At 57.1% G+C, this 15,469-nt stretch overlaps 2 protein-coding genes across 8 annotated transcripts in view; one reads left to right on the forward strand and one right to left on the reverse strand.

Annotated features, from left to right (window-relative positions):
- ARL3 (ADP ribosylation factor like GTPase 3) overlaps nucleotides 1–7,084 on the reverse strand; it is a 30,444-nt gene extending 23,360 nt beyond the window's left edge. The window contains exon 1 of the mRNA XM_026110351.2: nucleotides 6,931–7,084. Coding sequence (XP_025966136.1) covers nucleotides 6,931–6,933 — 3 coding nt within the window. The 5' untranslated portion in view covers nucleotides 6,934–7,084. The remainder of the gene's footprint in view (nucleotides 1–6,930) is intronic.
- A 25-nt stretch (nucleotides 7,085–7,109) lies between these two features.
- Nucleotides 7,110–12,492, forward strand: SFXN2 (sideroflexin 2). Of its 7 annotated transcripts, none has more exons than XM_064514166.1 (13): nucleotides 7,110–7,272; nucleotides 8,315–8,494; nucleotides 8,574–8,744; nucleotides 8,906–9,004; nucleotides 9,146–9,221; nucleotides 9,359–9,495; nucleotides 10,087–10,147; nucleotides 10,232–10,298; nucleotides 10,777–10,826; nucleotides 11,018–11,067; nucleotides 11,298–11,345; nucleotides 11,618–11,812; nucleotides 11,918–12,492. In XM_064514166.1, exons 2-12 carry the CDS (start codon nucleotides 8,343–8,345, stop codon nucleotides 11,715–11,717), a joined length of 1,011 nt encoding a protein of 336 aa, XP_064370236.1. In that variant the 5' UTR covers nucleotides 7,110–7,272; nucleotides 8,315–8,342; the 3' UTR covers nucleotides 11,718–11,812; nucleotides 11,918–12,492. The 7 variants fall into 7 exon arrangements, with proteins under 7 accessions (XP_064370236.1, XP_064370237.1, XP_064370239.1 ...); XM_064514167.1 differs by having other exon boundaries at nucleotides 8,331–8,494; nucleotides 8,601–8,744; XM_064514165.1 differs by having other exon boundaries at nucleotides 7,111–7,272; nucleotides 8,331–8,494.
- The last annotated feature ends 2,977 nt before the right edge of the window (nucleotides 12,493–15,469 follow it).

Raw genomic sequence — 15,469 nt, forward strand, 5'->3', positions numbered from 1 at the left:
CCCAGCCCTGATGACGGTTTGTACATCCACAGGTCTGATGGCAGGGAAAAGGAGCAGGGACAGAAATACCTCTAATGTTTACCTATTTATATGCATGTCCTAAGTGCCCTTGACATCATTAAAAAACACAAATTTTAGCTACATGATTAACAAACATTTTCTTTTCATCTGCAGTCAAATTTACAGTTGTGTTTAGTTAGCTTGTAAATACACGGATTTAAATTCAGTATGGACAGACCCCACACAAGCAGGAACTCGCTAAAATTCACACATTCTCCCTCCTTTCCAGGAAAAGGCTGTGAAATTCCCCATTCTTGTATTCTTATGGGCCTGACCCAACCACAACAGCCCTCTTTCACAAAAGTACTGACAACTTCAGAGAGCTCTGAATCAGGCCCTATTATTTTAGTTTATTGCTCACAGTTAAAAAAAGAAGTTGTTGAAATGCTAATCCTATTCACAGTACCACTTGCTAAGAGCAGAGCAGTGTATCCCAGAGCAGATCAGGATTAGGAGCCTTTATTTTTCAGAATTCAACTCCAAAACACTGAGCGCAAAGAAACATATTACAAAGTATTGCTTATCTACTACAGAGCAATTCTCAGGGGTCAGAAAGAGGAACAGTTGTAAATGTTACTAGAGCTTCTCCCATTGTAGATGGATGCTATTTCTGGGCTAGTATGACAGCCTACGAGAAACCGATCAGCATCGTTCCATATTCTACTCAAGTGACACTGCTGCATAGCTGATCACAGGATTATCTGGGGTAGCCAATAGAAGAGAGGATATATTTAGAAATAAAAGTATTCTCTAAGGTATAAAGTAAGCTGATTTAAAAGGTGGAAGACAAGCAAGCCAATATAGAGAAGTGGACTTTATTTCAGTAGCTGCCAGCATAGGTTATATGGTCTGTATGCACAGCCTAGGTCAAGAATCAAACAGTTCTGCCTACTATAATTGTTGCTATTCTGTAAATATTACTATTTAAAACTTATACCCAGCCTTCTCCCTCTAGTTAGTGAATATTTAAGAATAAGGAAAGCTATGCATAGATATATCATTACTGTTTCTAACATACTTATTTTTTTTATTGGTCTTAGGAGCACAGCAGCCAGGAAGATGGACAGTATTTCCTGACAGCTTAGCAGACTGGAAAAAATAACTCAAATGAGTTCTTTGTTGCGTGCCACCACCGTGTGGGACAAGCAGCCTTCACTGCACACATGCTGATGGACTAGCACTTCTCTGCCTGCAAACAACACTGAAACTAAGTTGGGCTGATGAGAGTCAAGAAACAACCTCTTGGTGCTGATGGGAGATGCCTAGTAGAGAAGCCACAAAATGGGAAGATTTGGTGCAAAGAGTATGCTCAAAAGCCACAGGAGAGGAGCAGGCCTTTGCAGTGATACAGCAAACAGACAGATATCTAGATGCAGGGACCTAGGCTGAGGTGTAGGAGAGGGGACGCCCAGGTCAGAAGCCTGCCCACCAGCCGGGCCAGTGGTAGGCAGCCATTGGGGTGCCCAGGGCGAGGAGCAGGACAAGTCTCAAGCAGGAAGGTGCAGACGTTACCTGGCTGAGGAGCTGCCGAGAAGACTCAGGGGAGCGCATCCAGGCAGCATGTCATTTGCACAAAATTAAGCAGACTGCGGCATCTGTAACAGAGGAGGGAACCGCAGATGCTGTTCAGATAATGAACAGCACAGCATGGTAGCGTGTGCAGCCTTTGGAGAAGGGCAGCGATATGGAGCAGCTCAAGGCTGAGGACAGTCACCCAGCAACCGCTTCTTGGTCACTTCTGAGTTAAGCAAACTGCATGTTTTATATCATACTGGCTTATTTAAAAACATCTTTGTCCTTGGTAGAGAGGGTTTTCTTTATGAGCACCATGAGGAGACAGACTGATGGGGTCAGCAGTGAGAAGACTGCCTTTTCCAGACAGTGAGTGGGGACATAAAAAAAGAAGAAAAAGATTCCTGACAATTACTAAGAAATCAGAATGGGCATTAAAGTCAAAGACGCAACTAAACAGAAAAGAGCACTCAAACACACTGCGCATGAAAGAAAAGCTAACCATCTTATTAACATCTTTCAGAAAACAGGGATGTGTGGTTTTATGAAAGTATATCATTGCTAGGTTTAAAATACCCACTGAATTATCAAAGGGCTTTCAGTTATAGCAGTAATCTCATTCTCTCAAAAAAATACACATACATAAAAATACAGTGACATTTATAGTCCTAGCTAAGGGTTTTGTGGGTTTATTCAGCTTTAAATCCATGCTGTATATGGGTCTTTTGAACTAGTTGATGCATGTAACTACATCCTGTACCACAGAAGCCGCTGAAAGGAAGATTCACTTTATAGGCCAAAGCAAAAATTGGTTTGGGACAAACAGAGCATTGAGATAATCTGTTTAAACATTGTATCAGATTGGCAATATAAGGCCATAATGGAAAGAACAATTTCCCCTTGTACTGAGGGCTTGATGCACAGGGCACGGATAAAGCAGGCCCTGCAAGCCACTGAAGAGCACAGAGGATTCCTATTAGGAAAGAGAAGTAAATGTATTCTGTTTAACTTTATTAGCCACAAAGCTCAGATAATGAATTTAGAATAAAACCGCCCTCAGTCACCAGCTATTGCTTATCTAGTAGATGTGGACATTTAGCTAAAATCAAATAAATTCACTGAGATGCAATACAGCCACAAAGCTCAGCATCTCAGCCTGGCACTACAACCACATTCCCCCCATCCTCACACCTCTGCACGGACTCCATCATTTCTGCTTCTTCAACCACAGGAGACCTGCCTTCACCCTCTCGGCCCTTCCCAGCCAAGCTCATCTGCCATGGAGATGACAGCTCTCATTTCCTAGTGGCTCCTGTTGCCAGCCCCATCACTGCCTAGCTCCAGTCTCAAACTGGTCCCTTTGTGCCTTTCCTACAACCACGGGAGAAGCCTCACACAATATCCATAAAACCACCCCGTGATTCTCCTGCTCACTCCTCTGCCACACCTACAGTCCTTGGTGAGGTTAGGCAGCCAACATGCCAAGTTCGAACCTGCCCTGGATTCTCCTCACTCATATCACTCAGTTATCTCTCACCTCAAGCAGCCTGTTTTTCCATGGAGTGGGGCACATCTCCTTGTTTTGTTTGCAGAGCACCCAGCACCGTGCAGCTCTGGCTCAGGAATTACTTTAATTAAGCAATATGGTAGTTCATCATGTTTAAATAGTGACCTAAGATACAGCCAGTGCATGGAGGAAAAGGTGTAAGTGATGGCTTCACAGTCACACAGGAGTAGCTGAAGTGGGGAAGGACAAGTGGTTTATTTGAGCCTAATATCCAGCCTTCAGCAGTGGATAATATTTGAGGCTACATCTTAGTCCAGTATACAATTCTAGGCACACGGAGATGGAGGAGGGGAGTCCTTCCTGACAACTGCACTGATTAGCTGGTGCCCTGAAGAATGACGTTTGATTACCTTTATCTTCGGCTGCAGAACTGCAAATGTCACTAATGGTCATAAAATCACCCAGCCTTTTTCAAAATACAACCAAAGTAAATTAATCTATTGAGTACAGTTTATTCAATACTTCTTACTCTGGCAAAACTCCCAATGAAATCATTTGCTTGCTGCGTGTCTCCACCATATGGTGTCATTCAATGCAGACTTTCTTTTCTACATTGAAATCTAACATATAATGGAGTCAAGTCACCTAAAGAGTTTTTCCAGCTCAAACCCACTGACACAGTTCTCTGCCAAAGCGGTCACGCGGCACAGCGCTGTTTCGGTATACTAACCAATACCAGCATGAATCCTCCATCATAATTAAAATCAAACTCCTCTGGTTTTAGCACATTTCAAGGAGGCATTGCATCCTGTGCAGAGAAGAACTAATGCCCAACACCAGACAGTGTCAACAGTCTTTGTCTCCCCTCTGGTGGTTTCAGAGCTTCAGGGTCTCGTCCAGTTGTTGGTATGCTGCCTTAGCTGCATGCAGTTTCTCATCCTAACCTTGCGGCAACCATTAAAAACAAACAAACAAAAAACCTCATGACATGTAACTGTACTGGGAAACTAAAGCAGCGAGGCATTATTAGAGCTTTAGAAAGTGTTTTTAAATTGAGCCATTTTAAATACAGCCTTATTTCCAAACAACGAAAGACAAAGCGAACAAATTCTGGGTATCAGGTACACCTACATGAGACGACAAATACATGCCATTTTCTCTAGAAACATGAGCTCAAGACCACTACACATTTAGATAGGCTGATATTTCACTCTCCCCACAAAATCTGCCTAATGTCACCTAGACACTCCATGACTCAGTTTCCTCATCTGTAAAGTGGGGTCAGGCTTTGACAACCCTAGTTTTGACACAATGATGTCATCTTCAATCAGTGGTTTTAGAAAAACACAGGTGATTCTTTGACCCTGATATCTATTAATAACTCACTAGCTAAGATTGTTATTACAGTGACAAGAAAGCCACAAGCCCTGCTTCATACAGCATCTCCAAAACTTTTGAAAGCCGAGTGCAATTCAGTCTCACTTCACTCTTGCTGTGAGGCCACCACACACGCTGCTTACCAGAGCTACAGACTTCAGCCCTGCGCTTCCCTTGTGCTATGCATTTTCATGGCTCATCTTTCCCTCTGTGCTCCACCTATGACCCTCCACCAGCCCTGTCCCACCACTGTGAGAAATGCTGGTGCAGCTGACAGAACAGGACACTTCTCTTCTGCACTTACTCACTTGGATGAACACTGCAATAATTTAAACCTCAGCATTAACCCTCCTATAACTGGAGTCAGAGCAAGCAGGCATAGAAGGGGCTTTAACCGCTTACCAGTGCAATCATGACATGCCAGAAACACGATCACAGTCAGCTACCGTGGCTCAGATGACATGCAGTGGATTGTTAAGTCAAGCTGCCTCGATCATTTCTGATTGCTGATCCAGAGCCCAAGGCTGCCCTATCTGCTTTGGATATTCACTGGTGTTTCAGAGAGTTTCTACTGCTAAGGATGCATTTGATTTTAGTGAAAGCTGAGAACCCTGAGAGACAATATAGAGCCCTCCAGTTTTCTGCCCAGCCCCGCCAGGCACCCCGAAGTGCTATCCACCCTGTCTGGGAGGCTGCAATGCAAAAAACAGCTCCCAGAAATGGAAAATAGACACAGAGGCATAAGAAAACCTGTATCACAGAACACAGGAACTGGAAAACACCCAGTCCAGTCTCTCTAAGCACAAAGCACTCAGATAACAGCAGCCAGACCCCAGACTACATCAGCTTATTGGGACATCACAAGGCAGAAGAGCATATCTGGTCAGCAGCAGCTGCAGGCCAAATGTGTCCCACAAAGCACTGCACTGCTGGAGGCAGCTGCCCTCATCTTTACAGCAGATGTCCATCCTGTGATGGCTTCAGCATCCAGTGTGACATGCTCCATCATCACTCAATCTAAAATAAAGCAGAGCCCACAGACCCAGTCCCAGCCTCTTTCACTGTGGTCCAGCAGGCTGAAACAGGCGGCGACACAGCCAGAACTAACCCAGCGAAGATGAGGAGCTGCCTCTGCTGCGCTCATTTACACCTCCTTCCATGCTGTCCACTAGCATTAATCAAGCCTGTGTCCGCAGGGCTCTTAGACAAAACACAGCTCCCGTCTTGGGCAGAGACTGTTCAGCTCTTTCTTTCTGCTTGTGCTGTCTGCACACACTGCATCCTCAGCACACGACTCACCCTCCCGCCAACGCACTCTCTTACCCACCACCTGCCGATCCTCACCCACCTGACAACCCCATCCCTTCCTGCCAATCCTGGCTGGACCCTGCCAGCATCTCACTTGTCCCAACCCCAACTACTCTAGCATCTACATCCACATTGTTTCCACCACACCATTCCATGATCCAACTTCACCCAACCTTGATTCCTCATGACTAGATCCTCTGCAGCACCCAAGACCGCCCCACTCCTCCCTCCAGCCCAGATGGCTCCCTATCAAACAATTCCTCTCTGCTCCTGAACACTCCTTTCCTCCTAGGACCCTCTCTTTCTCTCACCAACATCAACACTCCACCCATGCCTTCCCAGTGTGCTCTTATCTCTTCTTTCCAGCCCAGTCCATCCCTTGTATTCCCATCCCCTGGCAGAAACCCCCAGATCATCCAGTACCCCAATGACACATCCTAGGCAGCCAACAGTGACTGGGTTCCCCAAGGGACTCTCCAGACTAAGCTGTTCATCCCCTCCAATTCCTAGGCCTCTTCCAGCCCGAGCACTCTGTTGCAGTTCTCCCACCCCTGAACAGTCAACCTTTTGTCCCGGTTCCCTCTGCCTTGGCTGAGCACCCACTGCAAGGTGGTTTGTCCTGACTTGCCCCTCCACTTGAGCATGGGGTTTGGCCCCTGATCTCCTGGGCACCCCACCCCCACCCATGCCTTCCTCACTTTGCCCAGCTGGAGCGTATTCAGCGTGCCCCAACCCAAAGAGGCTGCCCAGAGCATCCTCCAGCCTCCCAGGCCCTGCCGCTACCTCACCCCTCTCCTCTGGGTCCCCCACGGCCTCCAGCCGCCACCAGGACCCCGGCCAGGCTCTCTCCTGCCTCAGCGCCCCCAGGCCACACGGCCGTCAGGCCCACGACTCACGGCCCCCCGCGGCCCCACCCCCAAACCAGCTGCCCCATCTCCCTCGGGGCCTCCAGCCCCACCACCCGCCGCGTGGGGGCTCCCGGCCCCCTCGGGCCCAGCCCCCCGCTCCCCTCGAGCCCCCACGGGACGGTGCTGCCCGGCCCCGGCCCGGGCTCCCCCCCCTCCCCGCCGCAGCCCTGCCAGGCCTCCCGGCTGGGGGCCGCGACCTCCCCGCTCGCGGCCCCGCGGCGCCCCCGGCCCGGCGGGGCCTGCCCGGGCCCCACTCACCATCCTCAGCGCGGCTCCGGGGTTACCATGGGCAACTGCGTCACGCACACGCCGCCGCTACGTACAACGTCAGCGCTTCCCGCCGTACGTACGGAACGTGCCGACGGCGGGCGGGAAGAAGGGCGGAGCCTGGCCCACGGCCCCCCTTTAGCCACACCCCATCCCAGCTCGGCGCATGTGCACGAGGCACCGCCCCGCCCCTCGACGGCAACCCCCCGCGGGAGACGGGCCCGGCGGCCCGGCTCGCTGTGATTGGCTGAGGGCGGCCACGCGTCAGGGCTCGGAGGAGGTGGCTCCCACGTGGTCTGGGGAAGGCGCGCGAGGGGTCTGGGGGCGCCGCAGGTAGGGGACCACGTGGGGGAGCGCGGGGGGCGTGGCCGCGGGGGCGAGGCCTGCAGTGCACTGCAGTGCAGTGTAGTGTAGTGTTGTGGGGTGCGTGCAGTGCAGTGCTACGGGGGGGTGTTTTGCCGGGGAGCGTGCAGTGCACTGCAGCGTTGTGCGGTGCGTGCAGTGCAGTGCACTGCAGTGTTGGGGGGGTGCTGCCGAGGAGCGTGCAGTGCACTGCAGCATTGTGCGGTGCATGCAGTGCAGTGCTGTGGGGGGGGGCGAGTGCTGCTGGGGGGCGTGCAGTGTAGTGCAGTTAGTGCAGTGCTGTACTACGGGGGGGTGCGTGGTGTGGGGGGGTGTAGTGCAGTGCTGCGGGGGACCTGTGCTGCGGGGGGGGGGCATGCAGTGTAGTGCAGTGCAGTGCCGTGCTGTGCTACGAGGGGCATGTGGCGCTGGGGGGGGGTAGTGTAGCACTATGGGGGGCAGCGCAGTGCTGTGGGGCTGTGCAGCATGGGGCCATGTGACGCGGCGGCACAGGGTGCACAGTGCAGTCTTATGGGGCATAAACCGCCAGGCCACGGGGGGCACGCAGCGTCCAGCCACAGAAAGGAGCCGTGTCGGTGTTGCAGGGGGAGCGCAACGCAGTGCCACGGGGGTTGCAGTGCAGTGTTTGGGGGAGTCCTGCAGTGCAGTGCCATAGGGGGGTGCCCGGTGGCACCACAGGGGTTGCAGTGCAGTGCTGTGGGGGGGCATGCAGTGCAGCCGTGCATGAGGGGGGCAGTGCTGAGCTTATGCACGTCACGCCCGGAGGGGTGCAGCGCCGGGCCGTACCCTGCACCCGGCCGCGAAAGTGGGGCAGGCGGTGCTGGCGTGGGCCGACCAGGGGGCACGTTGCAAAAGGCAGCAGCGCGGCGTTAAACATCAACCTGCCACCGGCGCCTGCCTGGTTCGATGCTGCCAGCGGGGCGCTGGGGCCGGTGCGGTGCCGGAAGCCGGGGCCGTCCCCGTCCCCGCGGCGTTGGGCCGGGGCTCCCTCCTACGCCACCGCCGTCACCAGACCACCCCTGGCCCAGGCGCGGGGGAAGATGACGGCCACCTTCGACATCGACGCCCCGCGCTGGGACCAGGGCACGTTCGCGGGGCGCCTGCGGCACTTCCTCGCCGTCACCGACCCACGGCTGGCGCTGGCGCCCGCGGCCGAGCTGGAGCGCGCCAAGGCCCTGGTGGAGGCCTGCAGGTGAGCGCTGGGGCTGGGCGGCGGGAGCCCCGGCCGGTGCCACACCGCCGAGGTGCCACGGCCGCCACTCACCCCGCAGGGCCGGGCTGGCGCCGGCGGGGAGCAGCCGGGAGCAGCTGCGCTACGCCAAGACGCTCTACGACTCGGCCTTCCACCCGGACAGCGGCGAGAGGATGAACCTGCTGGGGCGCATGTCCTTCCAGGTGCCCGCCGGCATGGCCCTCACCGGCTGCATGCTGCAGTTTTACCGGTGAGGGCCGCCGCGGCCGCGGGGGGAGGACCCGTTCGGTTTGCCATTCCCAAAGCTCCCCCCCTTCCAGGGTGTCCTGCCTCCCCCCACGCCCCATAGGGAGAAATCGGGGGCGGGGGGTTGAGGGCGCCTGACTGCCCCCCGGCGCTCCCCCCCCGCAGGACGGTGCCGGCCGTGGTTTTCTGGCAGTGGGTCAACCAGTCCTTCAACGCCGTGGTCAACTACACCAACCGCAACGCCGCCTCCGCCATCTCGCCCAGGTGAGCGTGGGCCGGCGCCGTGTGGTGTCAGCGCCCCCCCAGCGTCCTCGTCCTCCCAGCGGCGCCCCGGGGGCACCGCTCGCCCGGGGGGCTGCAGCTGGGGGTCTGATCTCCCCCCCTCCCTTGCGGATCGTTGCCCAGGCAAATCGCGGTGGCGTACGTCACCGCCACCGGCACGGCGCTGGCTACTGCCGTGGGGCTCAACCTCTACACCAAGGTACGCCGGGGCGGGCATGGGGCAGGGCGAGGTGGTGGTGGCCTCCTAGGACCCCGAGCTCGTCCCCAGCCCCACAATGTCCTCGTCCTGGTGCGTCCATGGCGCGGGGCTGAGCCTGGGCCGTCCCTGTCGGGCAGTGCCTGGCCGCATCCTGCCCCCCGGCGCTCACGCCGGCCTCTGTCCTGCAGCGAGCCCCCCCCTTGGTGGCCCGCTGGGTGCCGTTCGCCGCCGTGGCCGCTGCCAACTGCGTCAACATCCCCATGATGAGGCAACAGTAAGTGTCTGGGTGCCCCCGGAGGGACGGGGGTGGTTTTGGGGTAAGAATAGCCCGTTCCTGGGTCTGGTCTGGAGGATCCCTAAGATCCTGGCGGCTTCAGAGCTCTCCAGCCTGTGGCCACAGGAGAGCCCCAGCTGGATGTCCCAAGAGCACCTACACCTTGGGGACCTTCCCGGCTCCTGTCAACCCTGCGCCCCTGAACGCCCGGCTGCCATTCCCGGAGCTGGGAGCCCTCCTCGGACAGGCTTGTCCCCTCCCCATCCCGCGGCCCTAACATTTGGGGACCGGCTCTGGGGTCCCCAGTGGGCATCTGTCCTGTGGGGACGGACGGACGGACTCTGTTCGCAGCCGTGCCCTGAAGATGGCAGCATTGCCCGGGCGAGGGACCGTGGCGCCCCGGGGTGACCGAGCCAGGTCCCCTCCACCCTGGCCACCTCCCCGTGGGGTGGCCGGGGCTGGTGGCCCAGGGCAGCTGGGGTCCTTGGACCCCCAGCCCCCCCCCGGCAGCCCCTCACCCTGCACTGGCGCTTTGGGGTGCGGGGCAATATGGGGCCGAGGGGCTGCAGGGCTCACGGATCCCCCGTGCAGGGAGATCATCAACGGGATCACGGTGACAGACGAGGACAACAACGAGCTCGGCCGCTCCAGGGTGAGTCCCCGCGAGACTGCAAGCCCCTGTGTCACCCACCGAAGCGAGGGGCCGGGGGGGCTCACCGGCTGCTCCCGCTTTCAGAGGGCTGCGGCGAAGGGCATCGCGCAGGTCGTGGTCTCCAGGATCACCATGGCGGCGCCGGGCATGAGTGAGTGCACGGGGAGCGGGACCCTCTGCCTTGCCCCCCTCTGTCTCAGTTTCCCCTCTGCACAGAAGGGGCGGGTGGCCACCGCAGCCCTGGGGTTGTCTGGGCTCATCTCACCGATGGAGCTGGCCAAAACCTTCTCGCCATCCTGCTGTTTCCATCAGAGCCCCCGGCCTCAGCCCTCCCTGCCCCAACCCACAGCCCGGGGGGGACGTGGGGCGTTCCCACGGCAGTTGGGCCCCACAGGGCCATGTCCCACTCTCTCTGGCCCTGGCTGCAGCCAGATGCAGCTGGCAAAGCATTGCTTTGCCCTTCCTGGGGCCCTTGGCGTGCCGCAGGGGAGCAAGCCGGGAGGGACAGGAGCACAGCCCGGACCGTGGCGGGGACCGCGCTGCCCCTGCTGATGGACGGGTGGGACCCCCAGCACAACCCCCCAGGCGCCATGGGCCGAGCAGGTCTGACCTCTTCTCTCCATGCCTAGTTATTCTGCCCATCATCATGGAGCGGCTGGAGAAATTCCCCTTTATGAAGGTGAGTTCTTCCTCCCGTCACGGTTTTCCAGTGGGCCCTGCTCCCCCGGCCTCCCCGCGGCCGAGATGCCAGGGATGAAACAGCAGGGTTTGCTGAGCCCAGGGCCCTCCTGGCCCCATTCACCTCCCGTTGCCCCGACAGCTGTGGGGAGGCCACGGGGCGCAGGGCTCACTCCCGCTGTTCCCTTGCAGAGGATCCGGCTTCTCCACGGGCCTTTGCAAGTGCTGCTGTGCGGGGGCTTGTGAGTATTTCGCCGCTCGAAATCCTGCTCTGGCTCCGAGGAGAAGGACCTCTTTTCCGGCAGGGGATTGCAAAGCGGCTTCCCTTTCCTCCCCGGGCTTTCTCCAGTCCTGGGGAGTAAGAGGGTGGGAGAGCATCTCCAGGGCTGAGCTCCCCACAGCCTGACCCCCGCAGATCAAGCTGCCCTGTGGCGCTGCGGGTGCTGACACGCGGCTCTTCTTTGTCCCGCAGCCTCCTGTTCATGGTGCCGGCGGCCTGCGCCCTGTTCCCACAGAGATGGTACCCGTTCCCCTGCTTCCCCCTCCTGGGAGCCTTCCTATCCCCCAGCTCTTCGCAGAGGGGGGTCCCGCATACCCGTCCTGCTCCACGCGGTCTGTGCTGGGAGCAACGGGACCCCCAGTAGCAGGGAATGGCAGTGCTGGGCGGTGGGTCTCCAAAGGGAGCCCGCAAGATCTGTGGGGAGGGGGGGCCCAGCCAGCGTCGGGGCCCGCAGTCGGGGAGGAGGAGTGGGGGCTGGAGCAGGGGGTTCAGCGTCTGCCCCTCTGCCGCAGCTCCCTCGCGCTGGCTGACCTGGAACCAGAGTTGCGCGCCAGCATCGTGGCCAAGCATGGGGACCAAGTGCAGTACGTCTATTTTAACAAGGGACTGTGAATGGAGCCATCGCGCCCCTCCGGACCCCGCTGGCCCTCAGTGCCCTGCGTGAGCCATCGCGCCCCTCCGGACCCCGCTGGCCCTCAGTGCCCTGCGTGGGGCACAGTGGCCCGCTCTGGCCAGATCCCCCCCACGGCCAGGCCAGGGGGATCGGGTCAGGGCCGGCCTCGGGGTCAGTGCCATCTCTGCTCTCTCCCCAGAGAGACCCTGCCTGCTTTCAGAGCGCTGTGCCTGGCCGACCCCCTCACCTTGCGGGGCCTCTCCATCCTCCGGGTACATCCAGGAGGGTGCACGGTCCTACCTCCGAAAGCAGGCATCCCTCCGTCGCCTGCCTCCAGTACCGGAACCAAACCACAACGCTGCCTCAGATCACTTCAGTGGCCTTTCGCCAAAAGCTGCCTCCCTCCCTGGCAGGAGGGAAGGGACCTGTCCCCGCTGCAGAGGGAGCATGCCGATGTCCTGGGACCAGTGCTTGGACCGTTTCTCCCATGCTGTCACGTTCAGATTTCATTCACTTTGCAATCGCCACAATCAAGGAGAGAAATACCTGATTGTTTTTAAGCTCTCTTTTTTGTAATCTACCCTTTCCTCTGAGCACCAGAGCCAGCCATCCCCCTGGCTGGGGAAAGTCAACTCTAGGCCCCCCTGCAAGCGGAGGAGGAGACACCAGGGCAGGCTCAAAGCAGTCGGGGTGTTAACTCAGGCTCTGGATGGGCAACTCTGCAAACACTGGAGGGGAGGGGTGAAAAATAAAATACAGTGTTTTTTTAAATCATTTACCATCTCTGCCTTTGGCTGGTCTTAGGGATCTGGTCTAGAGACGGGGCTGACAGAGGGCTCTCCTGCCTCCTGGGGAGGGGGAGCCCAGGGAAAGATGTGGATGCTGTTTGACCAGGCCCAGGAGGGGGAGTCAGCCCAGGGGCCAGGAGAGAGGAGGAAGAGGCATGCAGCTCTGCAAGGGCTGGCATCAGCCCTGAACCCCTTGGGCATCCCATACAGCCTTCCCAGAGAGGCTTGCTGTGTTGCAAATGGTCCTCTGGCAGGGAACAGGCAGAGGTGACAGTGCCAGGCTCAGGGGGCTCCTTGTCCCATGGGAGCTGTTGGTCTTGGCCGGACATGCAGAAGCCAAACTGGGACCACCAGCATCTGCACAGTGCTAACATGGGTCTGCCCACGGGCCCTCTCCCATCCCCAGAGGAGAGTTGGCCACAGCCTATTTTTGAAGAAGGAAGGGGTCCCCAGCACTTGGCCACCCCACTCTCAGCCAGCAGCATCCAGACTCTTGTCTTGCTGGTGCATGTCCCCAGGTGGGACAAGCACGTTTCCAATCAGCCGTACACATGTGGCCACCTGGAGAGCCCTGCGGCCCAGCGGATAGTCCACACTCATCCCTCCAGCTGGGAGTACGGTCCAACCACAGAGAGCAGCACGTCCCAGCTTCAGCAGGATGCCCCGGCAGAGGTGCAGCACCTGCAGCCAAAGGGTTTTCTGGTATTAACTGCTCCCCCTCTGCAAAGACAGCAGCCAAACCCAAAGTGTAATTCTTGAAGGGCCAGGCTGTATCTGCCGCAGGTTTGATTCTGCCCGAGTGGCAACAGGCAGAGGATGAGGTCTCTGAGCACATGTAGCTACAGCTGCAAAACTGCACAAAAGCGCAGAAATAATTAATAGGTTAGCAAAAAGTAGAAAAACAGGTTCGAATTTGTGTATCTGTTCCCTGGGCATTATTAGATCTCTTGTTAATGCACAATTAAAGAAGAAATAGATAAGCCCCTGAAATGAAACAGATGTCATTCCTACTGGGAGTGGGAAGAGGCCATGAGGAGAGATCTCTGCTGTCTGCCTTTCTTTGGCTCCTTAATTCAAGTCTGTCTTTCTCTGCAGCTAAAATCATGTTGAGCACTTTCAGGAAGGCACATGGAGCAGCCTGGGCTGTATTTGGGTCCAAGGAGCCTCCGATGTGCTCAGGAACAAGGTGATTCCTGTAATGCGACGTGCCGCAGCTCTGTGAAACCGCTCTTCCTCCGTGCAGCCCAGCCGTGCCCTTGCTGCTGGCCCCTTTCCGTGCCGGCAGTGCGTGTCGGGAGGTCCGGCCCCTGCCCGGAGAGGTGCGTGCCAGAGATGCCAGGGCAGCACCCACCCGAAGCAAAGGCTGGGAGCACGGTGGAAAAGCCGCCCTGGTTTTGTCACTCCTTCCTTCTCCTCCTGGCAGTGTTTTGCTCCACTGGAGAGGGAGGCCAGAGGGGCAAATGCAGGGCTCAGAAGAGAAAGTGGGGCCAGTTGCTGCCTGGCAGTGGTTTTGCAGCACCAACTCAGTTCGGAGAGAGCTGCAGCTCCTGCGTGCTCCCCGGGAGCCTGCTCCCACAGGAGAGCATGGTGAGAGGTGACTGGAGTTCATGTCCTGCTCCCAGGTCAGCTCTGCGTTTCCTGGGTAGCTCCAACAACCATCCTGGCAGATGGTCCAGGTGGTGACTGGGCCCCAGTCTGTGTTGGACTGGATCAAGACTTCTTGGCTGCATAGTGGCCAGCTTTCCCTGGACTCCCTCCTGCCTGGACCGGGCACCTGGAGATGCGGGATCCAGCCCCTTCGAGCAGGAGACAAACAGGCATGCTCTGCTGCAGGATGGGTTAGAGCAGAGGTACCAGCATTTTTGCTTTCTCCTCCTCTTCCTCCTGTTGCTTTGCATTTCCTGTTGCGCCAGCCTCAGGGGTTTGCTAGACGTGCCCTGCCCTGGGGACAAGGTCTCCGGGATTTGGCTGAGGGCTCCGTGCCTGTACAGGAGACACACCCAGACCTCGCAGCACAGCTGGATGTCCCTCTCCCAGCCAGCAGCACATGGCCACACTTCCAGCAGGAGCTCTGGGAGGTGCCAGGGTGGCCGAGCTCTGCCCCAGGCAGACCAGGTGTTGAATCCTCCCTGATACAACGGGCATGGGCTCTGCTGGCAAGCTGCAGCCCCTGGCTACACTGGAGGGCGGTGGAGCAGGGAGACTCTCTGAAGAGCTGTCGCCATCTCATGCCCATGGAGTACTCCTAGCTCTCTCCGTGGCCTGGTTCTTCAAGGGATGTGGGCATTGCTCACTGCTCTTGGCCAAAGGAAGAGGGTTGCACTGGGCTCAAAAGATCAGGAAGTTGACCGGCGCCACCCTAGAGACAGAAAACCCCCCACTGCTTGTAGCAGTAGAGGATTCCCTTTCCAGATCTACATGGATTTACGCCAGCTGACAACTTAGTTCAGGGGGGTTTCTAGGTTGTAGCTGGAATCTCCCCTGGCGAATTCAAGTCATTTCATCAGCTCATGATGTTCTGGCGTCAGGAGATAGCTGCTGTGGTGGGTGTCTGCTTGCGCTCCCTAACACTTTATCATTCCCCAGCCTGCCGTGGCCCTGCCAGGAACGGAGGCGTCGCAAGCCAGGCCGCAGGCAGCAAGTCCCTGCGCTGCACCGAAATCAGCCATGGCTCTGTCTTCAGCCCAGCTCTGCTGTCACATCTCTGCCCTCACCCACATGCTTTGGCCGGCTCTGCCTCCCTTTCTCAGCACTGCAACAGGAAGGAAACCTCATCGCCAGGGATCAAAGCTGGACTCATCCCTGTTTGTAAAGAGCTGCAAGTGTTAATTACTCTCCAGCAATGAGTCACGCCTGATCTGGGCTTGTCCCACGGCCCGGTGTGTTTGCCTCCTTCTACCTGCTGTGCCTTTAATTTCAGGGCTGGCTGATAACAGGAATAAAGCTCCTTCAATAACTGTGCC

This window comes from Dromaius novaehollandiae, chromosome 6 (assembly GCF_036370855.1).
Source record: "Dromaius novaehollandiae isolate bDroNov1 chromosome 6, bDroNov1.hap1, whole genome shotgun sequence".
NCBI classification, from domain to species: domain Eukaryota; kingdom Metazoa; phylum Chordata; class Aves; order Casuariiformes; family Dromaiidae; genus Dromaius; species Dromaius novaehollandiae.

Bases quoted from the DNA above. Each gene is read 5' to 3' on its own strand.
- SFXN2 (XM_064514166.1), top strand. From the start codon at position 8,343: ATGACGGCCACCTTCGACATCGACGCCCCGCGCTGGGACCAGGGCACG. The intron at 9,496-10,086 runs GTAAGTGTCTGG...TCCCCCGTGCAG, and splicing joins ATCCCCATGATGAGGCAACA to GGAGATCATCAACGGGATCA. The intron at 10,827-11,017 runs GTGAGTTCTTCC...GTTCCCTTGCAG, and splicing joins AGAAATTCCCCTTTATGAAG to AGGATCCGGCTTCTCCACGG.